The sequence below is a fragment of the Rhodnius prolixus genome, unplaced genomic scaffold, assembly GCF_049639745.1.
Source record: "Rhodnius prolixus isolate KJV_2025 unplaced genomic scaffold, Rpr scaffold_3, whole genome shotgun sequence".
NCBI lineage: Eukaryota > Metazoa > Arthropoda > Insecta > Hemiptera > Reduviidae > Rhodnius > Rhodnius prolixus.
In genome coordinates this window covers 46,220,792-46,237,007 of record NW_027411603.1, presented here as the reverse complement: position 1 = coordinate 46,237,007, position 16,216 = coordinate 46,220,792, and the positions used below count along the sequence as shown (strand labels likewise).

General features: G+C 30.9%; 1 protein-coding gene across 1 annotated transcript in view; it reads right to left on the bottom strand.

Annotated features, from left to right (window-relative positions):
• Nucleotides 1-6,896: 6,896 nt before the first annotated feature.
• Nucleotides 6,897-16,216, bottom strand: part of Dop2R (dopamine D2-like receptor) — a 464,663-nt gene continuing 455,343 nt past the window's right edge. The window contains exons 7-8 of the mRNA XM_074125938.1: nt 15,757-15,988; nt 6,897-12,939 (exon numbers count right to left, since the gene is read on the bottom strand). Coding sequence (XP_073982039.1) covers nt 12,725-12,939; nt 15,757-15,988 — 447 coding nt within the window. The 3' untranslated portion in view covers nt 6,897-12,724. The remainder of the gene's footprint in view (nt 12,940-15,756; nt 15,989-16,216) is intronic.

Here is a 16,216-nt window from a genome sequence, read left to right as displayed (position 1 = left end):
TTTTCTCCATCTCCCCATTGAATCTGCAGCTGCTATCGCTTTCTAGACCCACTTCTTCAAGTGCCATCTGATCAACAGTGCCCGATGAGGAAACACTTCAGCTGCAGAATTTATTTTTACTCAGGCTGAGACACTCCTCTTATATTCCAATTGTAGTTGCTTCAGTCCAGAGTCCAGAACTTTTTTGTGTTAGAATAAATACTTTACACTCTACTGGCTGAACAAAATGTTTTTTTTTTTTTTTAATAGATTTTCTCTATTCATTGCCGAAAACGCAAGCTTCTACTAATTTTAAGGTCTGACAAGTTAGAAACCACTCCAAATAATTTATGAACTCCACAAAGTTCAATTTGTTATCCAATTTCATTCGTAGAAGGGAAATGAGGTAACTGCTTCATGACCCTGGCGGCATTCCTATTACATTCCGTCCTAATAACACTTTACATTCTACAGTAATTCCTTCCTCACTTACAAAGTACATACATGCAAAACCGCAGAATTAGTTGCAATTAGTTGGTTGCACACATTGAGTTTAGCAACCTCCCAGGGCAAATTTTACCTTACCATCACATACTCGTTCACTTTTGCACTCACTCTCCAGACGATTGCATACTATTATCAATAACGTTGGTCTAAAAGGCCCCAATAGATATTTTATATCACTTGATATTTAGCAAACCTCCTCACACCATTATGTTTAACTGAAAAATTCTAAAAAACGTTTAATTTTTAGAAATATCTACGATACGTTCAATGAAGAAAGCAGCTATGTTTGATATTTAAGTGATTTATAGCGTATAGCGCATAGGAAATGAATTGAACTCTGCAGCATTTATTCCTTCTCCCACAAATAACGTTGTTCTTCGATACGAACTAACTCTCCAGGGCACATTCAGATTGCCTCAGTTTTAATGTGCCATTTCATTTTGTTACCCTACTTTTGGGCTGAAGAAGACAGAACTATTGTCTAATTGTATTTATTTTTATCGAACGCTGTAACATAAGTAAAAAACTTGCGTAAAACACCTTGAGAACTACTTCTCTTTTGCTAGGGTTATTTTAAAGCATTTAAAGGTGGTCAGGAGCTAGAGCATACCATCCTTTCGGATCCTAAGTTTTCTTGGATATCTTAAATTGATTAAATACAGTGAGGATTGACGTGACCGATGTAGCCTGCTTAAAACTTGCTTGCTTTTTAAACTACCAGCTTTATGTAAAAAAAGGATTTCTCGGAAATAATGATTTTGCTCGTAGATGTAACTTGAAAAGATCATTTTGAATTAGATGGTGACTAGGAAATCCCATTTACAAAACAGTAATTGTAATTTAGGTATTTTTTTTTACTTAAAAATTTCTAGTCCTTCACGAATAAAGTTCCCTTACTTCGTGTCAACCCTAAATTTCTCTCTGATGTGCTCTCCTAGGGCTCCAAAACTAGAGCAATAGTAAAAATTGTTTAACTGTATACCGGTAAAACCTTCATATTACAAAGGAACGGTGAAGAAATGAATTTAAAGCATCCTTCTCTGTATAGCTCTTAATAATCGATTAAGAGCACAATTAGCACAATAATTTGAAAAACATTTGGATTCAGCTGGACTTATAATAATAATAATAATTTATTTATTTACAAAACTTTACATTTGTACACAAAAAATGAAATAATACAGAAATTGAGGTTTCAAGCTTAACACCTATATACACTCATCAGATAATATTAGTACAGATCAAAAGGGAACATATTTACATTTAAGGAAAAAATAACAAAAAACCTTAGCTTGATACAGGATTAAATTACGTTTAGAACTGTATTTCGGTTTGATTTATTTAAAAATTATTTTTTCACATTTTAATAAGCACCCTGCAGATAAATAATTAATAACATATTTTAAGATTTGAAAGAAATCAAATTAAAAGGAATATATTTTGTGAGGTTGATACTTCCAAGCTAAAACGATTGTCAAAATTTCATTTAAGTTAATTAGCAACGTTTATTTAAATGAAACAAAATGAAAATAAGTGAATAAGACATTTATCAGTAGTATTAATTAGAAGTGTAGTTACAATTATGACCGCAAGGTTGCAGCAGTTACTATACGCACGCCATGTTTATTTTTTATTGTGAACGTTTAAATTTAAATAAGTCTGCCTTTGTGTTAAGTAAAGATGTGTGTTTTTTAAATTTAATACTAAGGAATTTCGTTTGTAATTTAATTTTGAAAGATTTTTTTTGTTTACTTGTACTATTCAATTTGCGAGAAAGTTCTATTTTATATCTTTTTTATTCGGTAGTTGTTCTAAACTGTAAAGAAGCAATGAAAAAACTGAAAGGTAAGATTCATTCAAACATCATTTTACGACCTTTCATTAAATATAGTTTAATTTTGAAATATATCCTAAGACATAAATAGCAACTAAGAACAAGATAAATTTTAGTTATCTTACTATACTTGCTATTGTCGTGATTATTTCTTGTGGAATAATCTCCCAACAAAATTAAGTAAGTAAAGTGCTACTAATTAGGCTTTCTAAGTACTTTATCTACGGCTTTGATAAATGTTTTCATAAATCCAACAGGAGATATTAAAATCATACAAAATTTAGTTTTGTAAATTTATAATAGTTGATAGCATTTAAATAACTTTTACTGCATTAAATTTGCAGTAAAGTTGCAAAAGACATACATATGCCGTCCATTTCATTCAAAAATACATTTAGTTTACAAAATAGTGTGACAAAATAAAAACCATAAAAATAAATATGTATTCATTTTAATTCCAAATTCTTGTTCTTCTAAACATGGCGTACGTATAGTAACTGCTGCAACCTTGCGGTCTTAATTGTAACTACACTTCTAATTAATACTGCTAATAAATGTTTTATTCATTTATTTTCTATCATATGCTTCAACCTTTCGATATTCTTGTTCAATTCTGATAGTACTAAAGAGAGTGTTGTTCTTAAAGTTCTTCTATTAACGGTAAAATTGAGTGAAAAACTTCAAATATAGGGTTATAAGTATGTTGAAACTTACTCAACCGGTACCGGTTCAGCCGGTACTACATGCAGTTAGGTACTTAACCCGAAAACTAGGGACAATGAAAATATCTAGTTATCTATTTTTCGAAGGGATATCGGCAACACGGCTAATGAAAAACTCTTTGCTTAAGTACAACTAAGCAAGACGGTAAATCCGGCTCTGCTAGTACAGACCTCCTGTTAATTAATCTAACTCAAAGATTTTTATGATTTCTCTATAATATTACACTTCACAAATGACAATTTTAAAATTGATATTGTAAAATGTTAAGTTCATCTGAAATTCTGATTAAAAAAAAATGTGTCTGATTAGTTCTAAACATCTTTAAGAATGAAATAAGTGCAATTCGCCCAATATTTTAAAAAAAATTTGCATTAAGCTGAATTATAATATACTTAGTACAGTTGTATTTTGGTTTGATTCATTGAAAAACTATTTTATATGTTCTGGTGGATTTATAATATACATTTTTCGTATTCGAATGAAATCATACCAAAAGATCTGTTTTTAAAGTTATAACTACAGCTAAAATGAGTGTTAAAATTCCATTTAAATTAAAAAAATTAATAAAAACGTTTATTTAAATAATACAAATAGAAAATTCAAAATATTTTTCACTTAATTTATTCAATTATTTAACTTTAGTATATTAATTTATATGCAGTAAGAACAGCAGTATCGTGTGTAGTTAAAATAAAATCCGCAAGGTTGCAGCAGCAACTACAGAGACGCCATATTTATTTTCTAGAGTTAACTTTTAAATTCAAAGATGTCTTCCTGTGTTTAAGATGTGTAAGAGTTTTTTAAAGTTTTAATTCAATACTTAACGATTCTAAACGAAAGTTTTTAGTATAATATTGAAAGTTTTTTAATTTATACAATTATTTAACTTTAGTATATTAATTTATATGCAGTAAGAACAGCAGTATCGTGTGTAGTTAAAATAAAATCCGCAAGGTTGCAGCAGCAACTACAGAGACGCCATATTTATTTTCTAGAGTTAACTTTTAAATTCAAAGATGTCTTCCTGTGTTTAAGATGTGTAAGAGTTTTTTAAAGTTTTAATTCAATACTTAACGATTCTAAACGAAAGTTTTTAGTATAATATTGAAAGTTTTTTAATTTATACAATTAACTAAGTGTAAAAAACTGTATCTTATTACTTAAACTTCGGGTATCTCTTCAATTTAGTGGTTGTTTCTAAGTATAAAGAAGCAATGAAAAAAAAGTAAGGTAATATTTTGTAAAATAACTAATTACAATCTTTCATTCAATATATTTGCAATCTAAAATGTATTCGAAGACATTAATAAATCAAAAACATAATCAATATATTGTTCCAACTATATTTGCTATATCATGATTGTTGCTTTTAGAATCATAATGCTGCTATTTACTGTTCTGCCACAATAGTTATTGATAATTGTAGGATTTCTCGTATTAGAAAAAGAAACTTCAATACTTAATGGCATTAGTAACTATTTTTTGTTCATGATGGTAGCATTGTTGGGAAGCTGATTATAAATACTTTTACTCTAGGATTGTTGAGTTTTGGTCAATCTTCAGAATTTATTTGTTAATTCTTATTGACTTTCATTTCTGGAAAATTTTCGTAGTTTGCAGTTAATTATACGTTCAACTTGGGTAAACTGAACGTTATTCTATTTGTTAGTGGTTTTGTGAACAGTATTTCATTTAAATCAGAAGTATTTTTTGTTAAACGTTGATTGGGCTCCTACACTTTTCATTCTGAAACACTATTAATAAAAATAATGTCTTCATTTACAAATATAACTTTTTTAATTCATTTCTTAAAAGCAATCTGCTAGTTCCTATATCTGAGTAAGTGAAATTAAAATTAACTATATTCTAATATTACAATAAAATATTCAAAATCTAATAACGAACAGTATTAATTTTGAATTTAGGACATTTAAATAAACTTTAATTTAGACAACTTCAGAAATTGAACTGAATATAACCGAAAACAAGTAAAATACTAATTTAAATTAAAATAAAAACTAAACTTAAATTAATAAATGACTAATATGATTGGCTGATTTACTGAACTGAAGAAATAAGTATTTCATTCACAAGTGCAAGCTGATTCAAAATTTGTATCTTTTTCTTTTGGTAGAATGACCGTCCTCAGTGTGTACAGAAACTTTTCTAAATCATTTCAGTTTTTAATCTCTAACGCTTGGACAAAGAAAAATATATAAAACTTATTTAAGAATAAGACAACAATCACTTAACGTTTTAACCGATGATTTGCCAACATTTTAATTCTTAACCTTTTCAATAGTTTAAAATGTATTATTTCAGGCTTAATTTTGGCCAAGTGATACAATTGGCACCATTTTAGTTTTATTTCATGCCTGTTGAGGCAGCACAAGTCGTGATTTTTACATTTTTGCCTGCATTTTTTCTGTATAATAATTCGGTCCAGAAAGGGTTAACTGCATTTTTTCTAACTAAACCATCTTAAATAATATAGCAATGAACCGAATGCTGTTTAATGATAAAAAAATCATCTTTTATTTCTTTTCATAAGAAGCAATAACTCTTAATTTATCAGAGAATATTTAGAAACAAAGGCCAAGTGACCATCGATTAGAGAAACTATATTTTGTTTAGTAAAACATCTTTACTTTCCTTCCGTTTTATTGTATGATACACAAGTCTAGAAGAGTTCATCAATAGACTGGAGGTCTACATCCTTTAGATATTCTTGTTTTATCGTCTGTTAATATCGTGGATAGATTATTATTTGTTCTCTCGTTGCTTAAATATTAGTTATACAAAAGATACGTTTCTGCTAAAATTCCTGTGAAAAGAATAGGGATGATTGAATATGTCCTGATTAGGGTTCAGGTGGCATAATCAGTCCAGACTGATACTCAACCCAAACACTCTGGAGACTTCCCTGCTAGTATGAACCTCTCACTTACATCGAATTCAAAGTATTTTGCGGATACTTTGTAGTAGCACATTCCATAATAGAATGAACATTATGAGATTGATTTTGCAGTTTCAATGTTCTGTTCATCTGCAAGGTTCTGATGTTATTATTATATTCTGTAATACTATTGTTCCTAAATTATGTCTGAAATTAAGGCTCAGGCATATCATTGAATGTAAACCTCATTAACACCGACTGTGTTTAGATATATTGCTAGATATTAAAGTTATACGGTTCAATCTTTGACATATCTTGTCAAGGGAAGGCTAAATGCATCTACAATGTCTTTGAAAACGTGATAAATGAGATCATCTAGCTTTTAATTGCGGTGTTTATTACATTTTACAACAATGGAGGGCATTTCTTTTAGTAATTCTACATTTAACTTTGAAAATGTTCAATGTTGGAACTTTTAATGCCGTAACTGTTAATGAATCATTTTAAGATGTTTCCCCTTATCGAATCTCTTTCGAGAATACTTACTTTCATACGAGATATTGTTCTCTCATTGATTTTCTCTTCTTGAGAGGCCTCTTATAGCTGATTTTGAGGTAAAAGACAATGTTGTCTTTAGTGAAATACATTGTCTAAAAGCCGGCAATCCGGCATTGTGATTGCTCCGAGCATCAATGATCTTAAACAGAAGATCCACATCTAAAAGGAGGATGGGTTTCTCCCTGATTGTAGTCTACCAAAGTCATGGCTTAAGTTGACTTAGCTCCACCTCTGATGAAAGTTGAACCTCCTGGTCCATAGGGTCGTCGAAGGACTAGGTAGAATTAAATAAAGTAAATTTGCACAGATTAGAATCTTTTTTTTTTTCTTTTTCTAAGAAAGAATATCTTTTGTTTCAGTTATTATTACTTTCTTTACATTGAAAATTTCCTTTATAAATATACAGAACATTACTCATACTGAAAGAGAAACGAGTTTTTTTTATCCTACCTTAATATTAATATTTGGTTTTGCTTGATTACAAGTGATATATTATTATATATACCAGGATTCTCCTTTATTTTTAATCTTTATGAATTCATTTACTTTTTCTTAACACCCTGTTTATTATTATTCTTTAGTTCTTTTTTAAATTTTATTTACTTTATAAAATATTTATTTTACGTGAAATATATTTCCTAATTGATATTCATCTACAAATGAACACTACAAATCAATGAACCTTCTGTTTTTTTAGTAACAAATTTATATTTTATTTTTGTTTAAGCTTTTTTGGTGTAAAATTTGTGTAATTATAATTAGAAATAAAAGAAAGTGTCATTTCATTTCTTAAAATTAATTTCAATTTTATTAACTAACACAATCTAATTTGGATTTTTTTTAAATTAAATTATTTATATTTATTTACAGTTTTGGTTTCTTTCTTTTTCAAACATTACGCCATTTTTTTTAACTGTATTATAATTTTTTATTTTTTTGAATAAGAAATATGGGTTTTTGTAATATCTACAAATTTATATATCATTAAATTGGTTCAACTATACATACAATAATTTGTTTTTTTTTTATACATAGTATTATATATTTTTTTTTTCGACTTCTTATAAAGTGTAATTATATAAAATATAAACACTTTATCTCTCCTCATATTTTTTAGAGATTTTTTTTTCCTTTATTTTTAATTTTTTTTTTTTTTGGAGATAAGTGTTTCTACCGCGTTAAATCCGAACAAACATGTTTATATTTTTATTTTTTTTTAAATTTTCCCATTATAATTACTAATTATAAAACAAAATAATTAAAAAAAAAAAAATCTTATTCTTAATTAAATCTTACAGAAATACATTTAATTTTCTACTAGCACACATAATGGCAACTACAATCAATTTTTCAACTTTATAAATATTTTTGTCCATTTGGATATTCTGTCACCCTATTGGCTCAATATAAGGTGCCAGATATCCAATTTAATAATTTTATTTTTTTACATTCAACAAGTTTTACAATAAAAGTATACAAAAATAATAATAATCAAAAATTTATACACAACACGCAGGTTATTTTTTTGAATTGACATTATTTACAAAAATTTACATTTAAAATTATAAATAGATACTTTTTTTTGGCGTTTTTTTTAAATAAAAAGAAGCAATGCAAGTATTATTTATATAAAAATTTACAAATATTTATTTTATATTGTACAGAAGTTTATTATTAGCTCCTTATCGTTATGTATATGATGTCATGTATATATTTACACAAGTATTTAACTACTTACAAAAAAAAACACTTAAGTTTTGAAGGAAGGATTGACGATAGAAAAGTTATGCTAGGGCGGTTTCTTGCAAAAAAAAAATTTTTTTAAGTTAAATGTAAGGGGAGGTTTCACCACAGAGTGATTTTCGAAGCGATTGCACTTTATTTCAAAATAATGATACAGATTTCTTTCTCCAACGATACTGGGTTTCACGTGGGCCGTGTAAAGTTTTGATTTCGTGTTTTAACCCAGAATATCCATTTTGAATGAGTGTTCGAAAGAAAAATATCTCAAAAAACGAGATATCAGGAAGCTTGGTAGGCTCCACCTAAGAAAAGGGATGAAGGGGAGTCAAAAAACTGCCCACAGTTCCTCCTATCCACCATTGAAGACGGGTACTGGAGCGTCAAATACCAAAGATTAGACAATCCCAACTAGGATGTACAGAATAGCCGCACATACAAAAAGCGCTTACAGGTACCGTCATGGCCTTTCCCGACTCTCATTTCTTTGATGGAACCTGGAAAGTGGTTTGGTTACCCTACAATTTAGCCACACAATAATCGGGCGCTTCTACTCGCCACCGTTCAAGAAGCCACCAAATCGGTAGTTGGACGTAAAACTAGCCACAAAAAGTAGCTACATACTTTGCTTTTATTGAAAATTGGTGGCTAAAATTAACTGCAATGTTAAAGAAAATTCCTTAATGAGATGCACTTTTCTTTGACCATTTTCAAAAAAAAAAAAAAAGATTCACTCGAAACTGGCCACAACCATTTCCTCTTAACTTCATTCATAGGTTACACCATTCATATTGCAAGAAAAATGTAGAAGTTAGAAGAACCCTGAGTAAAATGTAGGGTTATTACTTGTGCTGTAATGCATTAAAATAACCTTAAAAAAATGGGTAATTAATACTAATTAAAAAATAAAGTAGAACGCAGTAATGCAAGGCCTCCTAAAAAAAATCCCTATTCCTGGAGTAAATGTGGCCACACATTGCTTAATTTTAGGATTTAGGTCTTTATTATTTATTTATTTATTTTTTAATAAAGTGGATTCATGATTTCTTTACATTGTTGGTGGAAGGCGAGAGTGGGGGCATATATTTTATTTTATTTGTAGAAGACAAGCTTTACGTGGCGTTTTATTAATTTTTTTTTTTAATTTCAACCCACTTTTTTATATTAATAAATTAAATTCTCTGGCGTGCGAATGCGGTTATTGTTATTCCTTGCTTTGTAACTGTTTTCATGAATATATTTTAATCTACTCTACACTTTACAATATTCATATTTTTGTATTATCTTTATTAATTATCTTAATTACAAATACTCCACTAAAATTATTTGTCTACTTATTAAATTAAGGATATATATATATATATATATATATCTTTTAAGTAAATTGGCTTGATATGTAGTCCAGTTTTTAATTTTTTATATTCAACTCATCAATTTAAAAAACAAACAATTTAACTTTATCTCGATTACTCGATTACTCTCGATTACTCGATTACTCTCGATTACTCGATTACTTTCGATTACTCGTATTAACAAAAATACAAAATACAAAAATTGAAAAAATAAAAATCCAGTTGTACTTATATTTAGGGTGGGGGAAACCATCCCCTGCAGCATCAAGTCTTTTCATGGACCTTGAAATTAGTATTATTATTATTATTATTATTTTGTAAAAATAATTATTTGTAAAATAACAAGTAGATATGTAAATTTCCATACCTTTAAACTTTCAGATTTTCTTTTTGTCTTTTTCTTTTTCTTTTTTTCATTTCTTGACAAAAATATAAATTCAGCTAACCAATTGCTTTTTATGAAATAGGGCCTGTCATAATGTCAGTTATAATACTCTGGAATTTTCGATGCAAAGAAGTACTTTATCGATTGATGTTGGGTTAAAATGTTATCTATTATTGGATAAATAGTTATAAATATAGTGATTAGCGAATACCGGATTCCAATGCGCAGATTCCAGCTAGTTCAAATACAACAGTTGGTTGGCTCTTTTTTACGAGCTTCTTACTGCTCACTGTTCGGTGATACGATACTGTTGTCTGCCTGTAACGAGAGAACACAGTCCGAAGATCGGTAGTACACTTGGACAAGCTCTGGGGGCACCAATAATCTCAGATGTTGGCGCGCATAAAATTAAAAATAAAATAAAATTGTAATATCCATAAAATTATTGTTGATTTCTTGGTCTTAAAGCATTCCCAGGAGAGCTGTATGATTGGGTTTACTGTAATAGAGGCTTTTTCTTATTGTTTCTGATTGGAGGAAGGAACAACCAATTTCCGTTTTTATGGAAATTACAATGATTTCCTATTTATTCGAAATTCAGTCTGCCCAAAATTCGGCAAGTGTTGTTTTATACCCATCGAACAAGTAAAAAAAGTAGGTAAAGTAATAGCCTATTTTTTTCAGGCGGGGCTTAAAGTCCAACTACCAATTAGGTGTCGTAGACGGAGGCGACTAGCAAACATACTTTACTGTAGATTTCTTTTATTAACCATTAAATAAAATGCAATACCTAGACACCGGTAATCGAACCCACTAAACCAACAATACATCTTAGCTTTGCGGGTCTAGCCTGAAACCCACCTAACATACTTTACTATAAATTTCTCATATTAACCATTAAATATAATCCAAGACCTAGACACCGGGGAATCGAACCCACTAAACCAACAATACATCTTAGCTTTGCGGGTCTAGCCTATATCTGCCTAACGTACTTTACTATAAATTTCTCATATTAACCATTAAATAAAATCCAAGGCCTAGACACCGGGGAATCGAACCCACTAAACCAACAATACATCTTAGCTTTGCGGGTCTAGCCTGAAACCCACCTAACATACTTTACTATAAATTTCTCATATTAACCATTAAATAAAATCCAAGGCCTAGACCGGGAATCGAACCCCCTAACCAACAATACATCTTAGCTTTGCGGGTCTAGCCTATATCTGCCTAACATACTTTACTATAAATTTCTCATATTAACCATTAAATAAAATCCAAGGCCTAGACACCGGGGAATCGAACCCACTAAACCAACAATACATCTTAGCTTTGCGGGTCTAGCCTGAAACCCACCTAACATACTTTACTATAAATTTCTCATATTAACCATTAAATAAAATCCTAGGCCTAGACACCGGGGAATCGAACCCACTAAACCAACAATACATCTTAGCTTTGCGGGTCTAGCCTATAACCGCTCGGCTACCGTGGCGCCTTACCCATCGAAGATGTGGTTAACTTAGGACTTCCAGAGAAAAACAAAAATTTAAACAATTATAAGCACAAGGGGCTTGGGAATATTAAATATTAAAGAAGAAGAAAAAAAAAAACATTTGTAACTCACAAAATCGGACACCATTTTGATGGCAACTCACTCCAGTATAAGCACCATTTTTAAGTATTTACTGACAGTGACAGTAAGGACCCTAAAACATTAAACGAGTACCTTCATTTGAATCGCCATATCTGCCGTTTCCGTGTGTTTTCTAACTTTGCTTTCCAACAGTTTTGAATAAATCATTTACTCAACAGAGACACTGTGTTCATGGGGGGCAGACTCAGTACCTGAGACCAGTCTCTTTGCTGCAGAGAGCAAAAAAACTCAGCAATTTTCCGATATTAAGTTACAAAAATAAACTTATAAGTATTAAATAATTTTTTTTTTTTTTAATGAACAAAAACGTTTTCTAACTCACTTGAATTTCTTACTAACTTTCTTAATCTTGAATTGTAACTACCAACAAATGCAGTTTTTTTTTTTAAAGACATTTCAAGCCACACATGAAAGACCTTTTTACAAAATAAATATACTATTCATAATAATTGCTATAAAATTGTGAACATTATTAAGAAAATATGATGTTGAGATTTTTAGTTCCATAAACAATCAATAGAATGCGCTAGTTGTAACAAAATACCCTTAAAAATAAATGAACTTATTTTTTTATTTATTTTTTTAAAATAAATATTTAAAATAGAATATAGTAAACACTTTTTTACAAAATTTAAGTAATTTATCTATTTTATAAACATTTTATGTGTAAGAAAAATTATTTCTTTCAAATTTTGATGCATTTTCAATTAAAGAATTAACCATTTTTTTTAAATTTCAATAATAAATGCATTCATATCAGAATTCGTACAAATTTAGCTTTAGTTGGTTTCTTGATTTCTCTCTTTATATGATTTGATTTACTTTGATAACATTATCTTAGAAACTAAATGACTGTATTGTTTTTCATATTAAAGTATCTCATTTTTTTTTTTTTGTATTCTCAAATTTTTCAAAACTCTTTTCATAAAAAATTCACATTAACATTTTGGACCTAGCTGTCATTGCCAGCAGCTCTAAAAGATTGTAGACGAAAACTGGCCGCACTGGGTACATGCTGTGTATCACCAGATGCTGTAGGCCTATTTCGTCTGGATACCAATGACAATTCTTGGTCCAAATTCGGCCCGGATCACGATCTTAATGATAACAATTTATTGAATGCTTTCCTAAATTCTGGATTAAAGATTGTATAAATTACTGGATTTACAAAGCTATTCATATAGCCTAGCCATGTTGTTAGGATAAAGGCAGCTACACCTGGCTGGCAGTCGGCTCCTAGTTTAGAACAAAGGGCGTCCATTATATTACAGGTGAAAAAAGGTACCCAACACACTAGAAATACACCTGAAAACATATTAATTATTATTTAACAAAAAAGAAAATTTAAAAAGTGGGAGAGAAAATTATAAAATAACCAATTTTAGAGGTGGTCTTCTTTTTAGCTCATAAATGGGATTGCTAATAATGCTCTTGGAGTTTAATTATGATATTGTAAGAGAGCGGAGTGGGGACGGCCGGCTCGGGTAGAGGAGTGGGGTATGCGGAGGAGGAAGAGAACAGGCAGTCGGGCCTGTGCCATTGTGTGAGAGGGAAGTTTCGTCGTGTGTGATTCCATACCCCACTCTACCGAGTTAAACGGAAATAGATCGTCAGAGGAAATCATTTGAGTTCAGCCTAGAAGGAGAAGTACTATTTTATGTTTTGGTTTATGTAAAAGAATTATTTTTATGTTTAATTATCATTTTCTGGTCTGCTTTATTTTATTTGTATGTGTCGTATTTTATGTAAATAAACAGAATTAGTTTTCCTACAAATTAACATTTTGTGTTCACCTATTTTATTCCTCCTGTCCCGCTCCCTTACAAATGGTGTCAGGGGTAATCACCAAATTTTAAATTCTGCAAAATGTTCTCAACAGACTCCTCCTCTTCGCGCCCACCCCATGGACGTATTAACCCTTGCAATCCCATATCTCGCTTCACCTTACCATCCCCTGATGTTCCCTGGCCACCCAAACCCAAAGCAGAGGCCTTTCGCAATTCTTCATTTTCCATTTTTAATTTTGCCACCTCCCCTTTTAATTTCTCTAAATCCGCCATTGTCAACAGGTTTCAAAATGAAGCCCAGACGAAAGAGGCCGAAGAACTGGAGAGAATGAGCCGTCACACGACCCACTTAATATTATTAGTTCACGAGTTGTGATAAATAACAATTTATTTATTTATTTATTTCTTAAATATATATGTATTTATATTATGCGCTTACACCACTGTATCTGTGTCGGAAAAGCAAAAAAAAAAAAAAAAAAAAAAAAATGGAAAATGAAGAATTGCGAAAGGCCTCTGCTTGGTGATTACCCCACCACCTGACACCATTTGTAAGGGAGCGGGACAGGAGGAATAAAATAGGTGAACACAAAATGTTAATTTGTAGGAAAACTAATTCTGTTTATTTACATAAAATACGACACATACAAATAAAATAAAGCAGACCAAAAAATGATAATTATACATAAAAATAATTCTTTTACATAAACCAAAACATAAAATAGTACTTCTTCTAGGCTGAACTCAAATGATTTCCTCTGACGATCTATTTCCGTTTAACTCGGTAGAGTGGGGTATGGAATCACACACGACGAAACTTCCCTCTCACACAATGGCACAGGCCCGACTGCCTGTTCTCTTCCTCCTCCGCATACCCCACTCCTCTACCCGAGCCGGCCGTCCCCACTCCGCTCTCTTACAATATTAATACGTATAAGTATAATTTTATTTGTTCTCAGGGTACTACCCCATCTATACAAATAGCGTATTGGTACAAAATTAAGTAATTACATAACATAAAATAACTAAAAATTAAAAATTTATTATTTCTTATATAAAAGATTAAAAAAAAAATTGTGGCTGTGACATGGACACGGCCGTGTGTTGTACGTGAATACGTTTACGTAACGGGTTATATTTTTTATATAAAATATTTTTATTTATGAATTTAGGATGAAATCAAGGAAACAAATCGACGATCGAACACAATCTATGCCTATACAGTCCGTTGTCGATGTAGAAGCGATTTCATCGTCCACTTGCATAATTTCAACCGCCCCGTGCTGCATTTATTCTTTTACGTTCCCGGCACAGCTTGACTCGGTCATATGGTGTTTTACTGCTACCATTCGATTGTTCTTGAGAAGCCCTTTCCAACCGTATATGATCTCTGTATTTGGTTTTGGCTTTTCGACGCGTATAGGCCGACATTATATATTTTTGATAATATTTTTTTTTATTCTAACACCTTTATTTTATTCACTGTCACTATTTTACAATAATTTTTTATATACAATCGATAGATTGTGGTGACAGCTGACGATTAAAACTTAAACGAACATCGTAGCTTCTCTCCGAGTCAAAAGTTATACTCATTGCAAATCACGATACGCAGCAAAATGATCTCAAAATGGTGGCGCTTCCCCCTCCACCGCGCGCGATGCGTCACAGTCCTCGCTTATCGTAATGAATTCTTTGATCCTTTAGCTATCCAGAGGTCTAATTTAATTTTGGATGTAGACGATAGATTCGAAACTATAATGCCAAACTGTATCCCCCGATTTTGTTATCATTAGGTTTTTTTGGATTGCCTCCATATGATAGCAAATTTAAAGACGTATTCACGTCAAAACTAATGACAAAATAAAAGACAACTAATAGAACTAAAATTTATAAAGAAAAATAAACTGCTCTTTAATTTTCAATATTTATTATGAATTCTCTAATTTTTAAAGCGGATACCACAAAGTAATACAAATTACTAAATTTAGTGAGACTGTTAGTAAATTAATAAATTAAGTAAATTTTCCTCGTTATCTTGGCTCAACTTTAATAAATTCTGCTAAATATTCGCTCCTGGCAGATCTAAATGATGCGCATATCAACGGAAAATGATATAAAGTGTCCGGGGCACCTAAATTACAGCAAATACAATGATATTATGATATTTAATATGAAGTACAAATTTCACGAAGTACTTTGCGCTTTGACTTTGTAAAGTATATATACAAACCTATTTAGTTCAAAGTTATTCTTTAGAACTGAAAAACTTAAAGGGTACAAAATTGCCAGCTATTAAAATTGCAAAAATCCCTTTTCAGGGAAAAACCCTTACCTAAAACTATGGCAAGCGTTTTCGTAGCTTTGCGTTCCTTCTTGGCGGAACTTTTCTCCCGTTTCTTCCTTGAGGCCTTGTTTACTTTGTAAATGGTAAATCTGGAAGCTGCTGACGCTTTACGCTCTTTTTTACTGCCTCCTGTTGGCTCTTCTTCTGAGATGGTCCGGACAGCCGGCGGTCGTGGCCGTGGGGCACCTTCACTCGCCGCTGAACCATTCCTTTTCACACCCTGCGAAAAAAAAAGGGGGTGGAAAAACAAGAGATGATTTTTATTTCTGGCGAAAACTATATGAAATTTTTAAATGATCTTTAAATAATTCAACCACGACTCTATACAGCTCTTCTCACACCAATATGGACTTACGGAATCAAGCTTTGAGGAACATAGCTAAAAAATCCAACATCAATAGACTGCAAACACTCCAATCCAAAATACCACCGCCGCATAGTAGACGCT